Source organism: Protobothrops mucrosquamatus, unplaced genomic scaffold (genome assembly GCF_001527695.2).
Source record: "Protobothrops mucrosquamatus isolate PMUCROS unplaced genomic scaffold, P.Mucros_1.0 scaffold2616, whole genome shotgun sequence".
Classification (NCBI taxonomy): Eukaryota; Metazoa; Chordata; class Lepidosauria; order Squamata; family Viperidae; genus Protobothrops; species Protobothrops mucrosquamatus.
In genome coordinates, this window is record NW_015388670.1 from 106469 (window position 1) to 116642 (window position 10174).

The window sequence follows — 10174 nt, forward strand, 5'->3', positions numbered from 1 at the left end:
GGGGGAAAGAAAGAAGGAAGGGAGGGAGGGAGGGCAGAAAGAAGGGAGGGAGAACAGAAGGAAGGGAGGGAGGGAGGGAGGGAAGGAGGGAGGAACAGAAGGAGGGAGAACAGAAGGAAGGAGGGAAGGAAGGAAGGAAGGAAGGAAGGAGGAAGGGAAGGAAGGGGAAGGGAAAGAAAGAAGAAAAGAGAAGGGAGGGAGGGAGGAAGAGAGGGAGGGAAGGAAGGAAGGAAGGAAAAAGGAAAAGAGGGGGGATGGAAGGAAGGAAGGAAGGAAGGAAGGAAGGAAGGGCAATAGCACATAGACTTATATACCACTTCATAGTGCTCTGAGTGATTTACAGAGTCAACATCTTGCCCCCCCCCAACAATCTGGGTCCTAATTTTACCGACCTCAGAAGGAGGGAAGGCTGAGTCAACGACCTTGAGCCGGTCAGGAGGATCGAACTCCTGGCAGTGGGCAGTTTGCCTGCAAATGCTGCATTCTTAACCACTTCACCGCCACGGTTCGTGCATATCTGAGAAATCTCCGGTTCCTTTGCCACGGTGGCGCAGTGGTTAAGAATGCAACCATCTGGGTCCTCGTTTTACCGACCTGGGAAGCTGGGAAGCCGGAGTCACCTTGAGCCCGTGGAAAAATTGAACTGCTGGCAGTCGGCAGAATTAACCTGCAATGCCGCATCCTAACCACTGCGCCACCCCCGGCTCTTCTAAGACGCCTACCTCCGTCTCCACCTGTTGCTGAGTTCGGTTGTGGTTCTCCTTGTACTGGTTGGCTCTGAGGACCTGCTGTTCGATTCCTAACAGGACGGCCTCACACCCGTCGCACCTGCCGACACAAAAGCTTCCCACAGTTAAGGACGGGGAGAGGAGAAAGGAGGAGCGGAAAAAGCAGCCGTGCTGCCTACAGTACTGCCCAAAATTGTGGAAACCTTTTGGGAAAAGTGTACAGTAGAAATGCCACCTCTGGTTAAGTTTCCACCCATTTTTCTTCTCATTTCTTTATAACTGCAGCCTTGTTCACTTTATAATACTATTTTACATCGCTTTTTGGGCGACCAGTCAATTCTTTGCAACGTTAACTTTAATTTTATTACGTTTTACAAGTTCACTAAGTGAAAGAACGCAAAAAAACCCCCCAGCCAACTTGATAGCCATCACATAACACACTGACCCATGTCCTCCTCTCAGCTTCAATACAGGACATCAATCACTGGATCCTACTGTGATCTGATTGGCTCATGGCCAAAACAAGATGACACCTCATTGGCTCTTTAAACACTCGTGCTCATTAGCTACAATTGGGTGAAGGAAAGCTACCTGATATCAACCTGAGCAAATTGTGCTTCCTTTTTCTGGTTCTTTGGCTATATCTTTTCATAGAATACAGTACAGACAATTGAACAAACTTCGTTGCATTACATTCTTGATTAAATCATCTTTCCATTGATATATATTTTTAGGGTACTGCTCCAAAGAAAAAGTGGTGTTATTAGCCATCAAACCTCAAAAATACACTTTTCCCAAAAGGTTTCCACAATTTTGGCCACTACTATAATCTGGGGGACGGGAGAGACCCCCCCACACACCTGTTGGGCCAGAGGGAAGGAGGGAGGGGCACAACTCACCACTCATTGAGGGTTTTAATGATGTTGCTGATGTCCTTCCTTTGGATGTCCCGCCCGATGCAGAAATCCACTTCCAGCACCTGGTTCCGTTGATCCAGTTTGCCTTGGATGATGTCAGTGTAAACGGCTTCAATAATCAGGTCTTCCAACTCCCTGAGGTTGCGCATGTCCAGATCTTTCAGCAGCACTGAGTAAGGGATGCACTGGGGAGGGGGTGGGGGGGAGAGAGGGAAGGCAGGAAGGGAAGACATCGCCCAGATGAGGATATAGCAATAGCACTTAGACCCGTGGTGGCGAACCTATGGCATGGGTGCCCGAGGCGGCACTCAGAGCCCTCTCTGTGGGCGCGCGTGCCGTCGCCCCAGTCCTAGGCCTTCAGCTGGGTTTTATAAAACCTTTTCGCTTTAGGCCTCCGCCGCCGTGTACAAAAAAAAAATGTTCAATTAATCAATCAATTTCAACGTCACGTGAGTAAAAAAAAGATCTTGCAAAGTTGGAATTGATTGATTGAACTTTTTAGTCCCGCCCAGTCTGCCGTTACCACCGCAGTCACGCCCACCCAATGGGCCACGCCCACCCAATACCCGACGATAGGTAAGTGGGTTTTGGGTTGCAGTTTGGGCACTGTCTCTAAAAGGTTCGCCATCACTGACTTAGACTTATACAGGCAGTCCTCGACTTACGACTGTTCGTTGAGTGACCGGCACTGTAAAAAGCAACTTAATGAGCGTTTTTTCAGAGTTAACGACCTCTGGGGTCACGTTTTGTATTTACGACGGTCGCCGTGTCCCAAGGTCGTGTGGTCCCCTTTGGTGACCTTCCGACATGCACAAAGTCCACGCGGGAAACCACGTTCACTTAACAAGCGGGTTGTTAACTGATCAGCTGCAGTGGTTCGCTTAATGGCTGGGGCAAGGAAGCTGGTAGAATGGGGCAAAACTCACAGCAACTGTCTCACTTAACAACGGAGATTTTGGGCTTCGTTGCAGCCGTAAGCTGAGGACTGCCTGTATACCCGCTCCACAATGCTGTGCCGCCCTATCTGAGAAAGAGAAAAAGAATGAATGAAAAGACAAAGAAAAAGAGAACGAGAAAGAAACAGAAAGAGAAAGAAAGACAGAGGAAGAAAGAGAAAGAAAGAAAAAAAAAAAGAGGAGAGACAAAGAGAAACAAGGAAGGAAAGAAGGGAAAGAAAGAAAGAAAGAAAGAAAAAAAGAAAGAAAGAAAGAAAGAAAGAAAGAAAGAAAGAAAGAAAGAAAGAAAGAAAGAAAGAAAGAAAAAGAGAAAGAAAGAAAAAGAAAGAGTGTCTAACATGCCCATGCCCAAATACTAAAGAGAAGGGCAATACTTCAGGCACCCACGTTCCAATTTGGCCCGATTGGTCTATTTCCCTACTGAAATCCTGAACGGGCGCCTACTCTAGAACGCCTAGATTTGGGTGGGGCAGAGCAGAGCCGTCGCGGTGGTCCCTGCCTGCACGTTGGTCACTTGGCTCCGCCTGCAGAAAATAAACCGGGGTTTTAACCGGATGCATTTCCGCCTTACCTTCATCCGGGAAGCTAAGCTGACGATGGTCAAGTGCTTCAACTTGTTCTTCTGGGCCCCCGTCAAAGCTGGCAGGCTGTTCTGGTTCGCTGTCCGAGAGATCAAAATTCAACAAGGCCTTCAGATGAGGGATTAAACTCAACGTATTTGGGGGTCCTTCCCTTTTCCCCTTAACCCCTTGGCAAATGGCAAAGACTGTCAACCCCAAGGCCCTTTTGGAAGAGAGGGGCACAGATTGTCACGTCACTGGGGGGGGGGGAGAAACGTAGTTATCGACAGGAAGAGAAGGGGGGACACAAAGTGAGGGGAGCGGAAGGCTTGCAAATACGAGCGGTCCTCACTTAACGATGGCACCTGGGGACTGGAATTTCCACCAGTAGGCAAGGCAGCCCTATAAACCGCGATGGTCTTAAGACAGGGGTGTCAAACTCAATTTCACTGAGGGCCACATCAGCATTGCGGTTGCCCTTGGGGGGCCGGGTGGGTGTGGCCAGGGTGGGTGCAGCCTACTGGGGGGCGTGGAGGGAGTGGGTGTGGCCTACTGGGTGGGCATGGCCAGCTCTACATTATTCGCGTCAAGGGTGCCTGTGGGGGCCTGGGCAGGAGTGGGACAGATCTGAGGGTCTCTGGCAGAAGGGGGTGGGACCGGGGCAAGTGCCAAGGCATGGTCCACTGGAGGAGCCTCACTGCCTGCCAAAACCTTTCCGCCGGAGCCCATCAAGCCGGATATGTGAAGTAGGCGAGGGCCATTTGGTGGCCACTTCCAGGCGATGGTGCATTTCTTCATTCCTCACAAAGGGTGACACCTCCCCAGCATGCACCCAGGGGGCGGGGGCGACATGGCAGGGGCTGGTTCCTTGCTGTTTCCAGACGGCCTTGTGGAGCTAAGACTGAATGCGTTTCAGCATAGATGGCCACCACAAAATTGTACATTGGCTCCTGGCCGGCCTGGGCCAGGGCCAAGGCAGCAGGGGCCGTTCCCTCACTATTTCCAGGATGGCTTCGCGGGCCACATGAAACCACGTCGGGGGCTGCATCCGGCTCCCCAGGCCTTGTGTTTGACATGTCTGTTTTAAGAGATGGAAATCCCGCGACTCCTGGTTGCCGCTGTTAAAAGAGAGAGATTATGCCTACTAGGGTGAAACCAACGGGCACGTTGGATATATTTTGAGGAAGAAATTTGCCAGCAAAGCTTAGAAAGGCAGTATTTATGGTTGTGTGTCACCCAGAGCAGCCTTTAATGAGATGAGCAGCTATATAAATTTGATCACTAGAGAGAGAGAGAGAGAGAGAGACAGATTCCGTGTTTCCCCCAAAATAAGACCTATCCTGAAGGCCTATGCCGGAGAAACGGAGGCTGTGGGCGACGCACGCAAATGGTCAGTGAGTGGCCGCAGAAGAAGTGGGCCGGCGACGTGGGGTCCTGCTAGATGGGGCTGTCGGAGCCGCCACCCCGAGGCGAGACAGTGAAAAAAAATAAGACCTCATGTCCCTTTTGGAGGCAAATATATATATATATATATATATATATAAGACCGGGTCTTATTTTGGGGGAAAACACGGTATTGCTGCTACCTGCATCGGGTCAAAGTTTTCTACAGTTCCAGCAGACTCTTACCAACATAATCTGGGTAGGTTCCATAGGCAAAGAGATTCAGCAGCTGGAAATAAGCAGCATTGGGCCCTTCAGCAATCTGGAGATACAGAAAAGCAAAAAGGAGTTATTCATCTGAAGGCTGAAACATATAAGGAGCGGTTGCTGGAATTGGGGATGTCTAGTTTAACGAAGAGAAGGACGAGGGGGGACATGATAGCAGCCTTCCAGTATCTCAGGGGCTGCCCCAAAGAAGAGGGAGTCAAGCTCTTCTCCAAAGCGCCCGAAGGCAGGACAAGAAGCAACGGGTGGAAACCGATCAAGGAGAGAAGCAACCTAGAACTAAGGAGAAACTTCCTGACAGTTAGAATAATTAGCCAGTGGAACAACCTGCCTCCAGAAGCTGTGAATGCTCCAACACTGGAGGTTTTTAAGAAGAGACTGGACAGCCATTTGTCCGAAATGGTATAGGGTTACCGGCCTGAGCAGGGGGTTGGACTAGATGACCTCCAAGGTCCCTTCCAACTTTATCATCATCATCATCATCATCATCATCATCATCATCATCATCATCATCATCATTATCATTATCATTATTATTATTAAACCATGGCCAGCAGAACAGACTAAGCCAGGGCTCGGCGTCAGAAGACAGGATGGCACACAGAGCCGAATCAAGAGAAGACACAAAGGCCACTACAGCCAGTCCTCAACTTAACCACAGTTCATTTAGTGCCCGTTCCAAGCTACAACCACACTGGGAAAAAAAGGGACTTGTGACCGTTTTTCACACTTGCGGCCGTTGCAGAATCCCCCTAGTCACGTGATCCAAATTCGGAGGCTTGGCAGCTGACTCGTATTTAAGACGGCTGCACTCTCCCGGGGAGACAGGATCCACTTTTGCGACCTTCTGACAAGCCGACTCAATGGGGGGGGGAGGAGCCAGATTCACTTAATGACCGTGTGACCCACTTAACAGCCGCAGGGATTCGCTTCGCAAGGATGGCAAGAAAGGTCGTAAAAGGGGGGGGCAAAATTACACGTGACACGCGGTTCACTGAGCAAGGGAAATTTGGGCTCAACGGTGGCCGAGGGCTACCTGTATTTCAGTGCCACAGGTCACCATCTTCAGTGCTAGATTTCAAATAAAGGGAGCAGCACCAGGTGGCCCTGGTTTAGGTGCCACGCTTTGGCCCAGGGAGCGTAGCCGTTTACAAACGGTGGGGAATCCACAGTCGCTGTTTTCCTAAGTCGCTGTTTTCAGTGCCGTTGTAACTTCAAATCGTCACTAAACGAACCGTTCTCAAGTCACTACCTGTATTCCTTTTCGTGTCATTCTTTGTCTGGTATTCATCCCTGCTTATCTGGATGTGGGTTGCTGGAGTAGTAGAAGCTATTAAGGAGAAAACCACACCGCTGCCAACACTGGCAGGGCAAGCTACTGTATAAAAACAGACAGAAAAACCCACGCTTGCTAGCACTGATGGTGTTACCTAGTTTGGGTCGTGAAACGTCTGCAAGAAAACAGCCAAGCTCAGAGAGTACCAAGGACCCCACAGTTCTCCTCCTCCTCCTCCTCCTCCTCCTCTCCGCAAACCCCCCTCCCTTCTAGCACTGATGATGTTACCTAGTTGGGTCACGAAATGTCTGCAAGAAAGCAACCAAGCTCAGAGAGCACCAAGGACCCCACAATTGTTGTCATCCTCCTTGCCCTCCTCTTCCTCCCCCTCCTGCTCTGCTAACCTTACTAGCACTGATGTTACCTAATTGGTCACTAAATGTCTGCAAAAAAAAGAACAACAATCAAGCTCAGAGAGCACCAAGGATCCCATAGTCCTCCTCTTCCTCCTTGCTACACATGCCACTCCCTTCTAGTACTGATGGTGTTACCTAAATGGGTCATGAAATGTCTGCAAGAAAACCACCAAGCTCAGAGAGCACCAAGGGTCCCACAATCATTGTTGTTCTCCTCCTCCTCCTCCTCCTCCTCTCCACAACCCCCCTCCCTTCTAGCACTGATGATGTTACCTAGTTGGGTCATGAAATGTCTGCAAGAAAACCACCAAGCTCCAAGAGCACCAAGGACCCCACAGTCCTCCTCCTCCTCCTTCTCCTCTTCCCCCTCCTCCTCCCTTCTAGCACTGATGATGTTACCTAGTTGGGTCATGAAATGTCTGCAAGAAAACCACCAAGCTCTGAGAGCACCAAAGACCCCATAGTCGTCATTCTCATTCTCCTCCTCCTCCTTCTCCTCTTCCCCCCCTCCTCCTTTCCAGCACTGATGATGTCACCTAGTTGGGTCACGAAACATCTGCGAGAAAATCACCCAGCTCCAAGAGCACCAAGGACCCCACGGTTCAACCCGGAGCCGCGGAGATTCTCTTCCATTGGAATCTTACTGTAACTTCTTGCCCCAGCATAGAAACAAATGAAGAAGGGAACAAGTCCAAAGCTTACCTCTCGCACGTTGGTCAATTCCAGTAGTTCTCCAAAGACATAAACCCCTGGAGCCTCCAGCACTTGGTTGATGAGAGCGATCAGAGCTGCACCGCTGGTGCCTTTGGCTAATAAAACGAACTGCTCCAGGTGACTGGAGGCTGGTTTTTGCTCCCCTGCCATTCTCAGTTTTTTAACCCTGCAAAACAAGAGCGTCACAGTTGCTGTTCAATGTTTGGCACAAAAGGAACATGCGGACAGCAGCCAGTCTGATGAATGAAAACACTTCGGCTTTATTTCGTGTCTAAAAAAAGCATCGTCCTAAAAAAACAATTTGTGGTCAAGAGGTGCTCAACCCTAAAGGAGAAAAAAAACAAAAAAACTAAAGTACACGTTTATGGAGGCTGGGAAAAAGAAGGGTGACAGAATTAAAAAAAAAATCTGCTTTTCCCATTTTTAAAAAATGGAACTTTCAAAACTACTTAGACAAATATAAAAAGCATAAAGAGAACAGTCAGTAGGAATAAAAGCAATGCAGGTAGCTCTCGAGTTAGGATCACAACGGAATCCAACATTTCCGTTGCCAAGTAAGACAATTAAATGGGTTTTGCCCCACTTTACAACTTTTTTTGCCCACAGTTAAACAAATCATTAAACAAATAGTTTAATGAAGAGAAGGACGAGGGGGGACATGATAGCAGCGTTCCAGTATCTCAGGGGCTGCCCCAAAGAAGAGGCAGTCAAGCTATTCTCCAAAGCCCCTGAGGGCAAAGACAAGAAGCAACGGATGGAAACTCATCAAGGAGAGAAGCAACCTGGAATTAAGGAGAAACTTCCTGACAGTCAAAACAATTAACCAGTGGAACAACCTGCCTCCAGAAGCGGTGAATGCTCCAACACTGGAAGTTTTTAAGAAGAGACTGGACAGCCATTTGTCTGAAATGGTATAGGGCTTCCTGCCTGAGCAGGGGGTTGGACTAGATGACCTTCAAGGTCCCTTCCAACTTTACTATTATTATTATTATTATTATTATTATTATTATTATTATTATTATTATTACTACTACTACTACTATTATTATTATTATTATTATTATTATTATTATTATTATAAATCAGTGCAGTTGTTAAGTCATGCGGTTATTAAAGGACTTCCTTGTTTGACTTTGCTTAGCAGAGGCCCATTGGGAAGGTTACAAATGATGATCATGTGATCCTGGAACAGTGAAACGGTTGTAAGTACAAACCAGTTGCCAAGTGTCTGAATTTGCATATGACCTTTGGGATGCTGCAACCCTCGTTAAGTGTGAAAACTGGTCCTAAGTCACTTTTTTCAGTGCCTTTGTAATTTTGAACCACCATTAAATGATTGGTTATATGTCAAGGACTATCTAGACCAGGGGTCTTCAAACTTGGCCCTTTTATGACTTGTGCACTTCAACTCCCTGGCTGAGGAATTCTGGGAGTTGAAGTCCACTCAGCTCACCTTTCAGAAAGCTTTCAAGACCTGGTGGTCTTCCCAACCATCAGGACTAGGACAGTAACGGAGCCCGCATATTAGTGAATGGTCTGTTAATCAACTGGGGAAAAGAGTTTTTTATTGTTTTTACATAGAGGTAGTTCTCAACTTATGACAATTGCGCTCAAAATTTCTGTTGCTAAACAAGACAGTTGTTAAGTGAGTTTTGCCCCATTCTACAACTTTTCTTGCCAGTTTTTATGTTAGTAACATGGTTGTTAAGTGAATCTGGCTTCCCCATTGACTTTGCTTGTAAGAAGGTCACAAAAGGGGATCAGGTGTCCCCCGGGACACTGCAACTGTCAATAAATATGAGGCAACTATCCAAAATTTGATTATACACTTGGAGTTCATAAATAAGCAACGTACATACCACTCAGGGGCTTGCAAAGAAAGTGAGAAGGGTCTCCACTGGATATTGTAGAAGCAGAGTCTTCTGTCCAGGTATCCCAGTCAGAGGCAGTGAACAGAAATAATCAGTGTTATTTCAGGCTCCAGTGTGCTCATAAATACAGACTAGGAGAAAAAATGGTTACCACACACAACTGGTTACCACTTAAACGGGCTGCATTTAAGGGAATTGGTGGCTGCACATGTTCCCTGCAAGAGAGAGGAAAGAAGTCAAGAGAAATGTCTGTGGAGATTCTCAGTCATCCAAGTCATAGTTACCCCAAAGGTGCTTTTTCATGAGGCAACTGGACTTCTTTTTTTTGGGGGGGGGGGTGTTTGTTTTTTTTTTAAGATGTTTTGCTTCTCGTCCCAGAAGCTTCTTCAGCTCTGACTGAGTAGTGAGGAATGGAAGGATTTATACTCCTTGCAGACAGCTGGTCATTTGCCTTCTTTTAGAGAGTCGTTGAGGCCACTTGGAGGCTTACCTGTGTCCTCAGGGTCACCTGAGTGGTGCAGATGGGTGTGGAGCCTTCTTGGAACTGTTGAAGGGACTCTGTTGTAGACTGGAGATAGATGATGTCACTACTCAGGCGACCCTGAGGACAGATAAACCTCCAAGTGGCCTCAACGACTCTCTAAAACAGGGGTGTCAAACTCAATTTCATTGAGGGCCGCATCAGCATTGCGGTTGCCCGGGGGTTGTATGTGTGACCAGGATGGGTGTGGCCTACTGGGTGGGCGTGGATGGAGTGGGCGTAGCCTACTGGGTGGCCATGGCCAGCTCTACATCGTTTGCATCAAGGGTGCCTGTAGGGGCCTGGGCAGGAGTGGGACAGATCTGAGGGTCTCTGGCAGAAGGGGGTGGGTGGGACCAGGGCAAGTGTCAAGGCATGGTCCACTGGAGGAGCCTCACATGGTCCCCTGGAGGGCCAAGGCAGCGGGCGCCGTTCCTGTTTCCAGGATGGCTTCGCGGGCCACATGAAACCACTTCGCCGCCCCCGGGCCTGGTGTTTGACATGTCTGCTCTAAAAGAAGGCGAATGACCAGCTGTCTGCAAGGAGTA

At 48.5% G+C, this 10174-nt stretch overlaps 1 protein-coding gene across 2 annotated transcripts in view; it reads right to left on the minus strand.

Moving 5' to 3' along the window:
* The window catches only part of COPS7B (COP9 signalosome subunit 7B), a 10382-nt gene extending 2997 nt beyond the window's left edge, over positions 1 to 7385 (minus strand). The window contains exons 1-5 of one of the 2 annotated variants that reach the window (XM_015825390.1): positions 7224 to 7385; positions 4791 to 4866; positions 3173 to 3261; positions 1628 to 1830; positions 723 to 828 (exon numbers count right to left, since the gene is read on the minus strand). In XM_015825390.1, the coding sequence (XP_015680876.1) occupies positions 723 to 828; positions 1628 to 1830; positions 3173 to 3261; positions 4791 to 4866; positions 7224 to 7385 (636 nt within the window). The remainder of the gene's footprint in view (positions 1 to 722; positions 829 to 1627; positions 1831 to 3172; positions 3262 to 4790; positions 4867 to 7223) is intronic. The other variant, XM_015825391.1, reaches the window with a different exon arrangement.
* Between the last annotated feature and the right edge of the window lie 2789 nt (positions 7386 to 10174).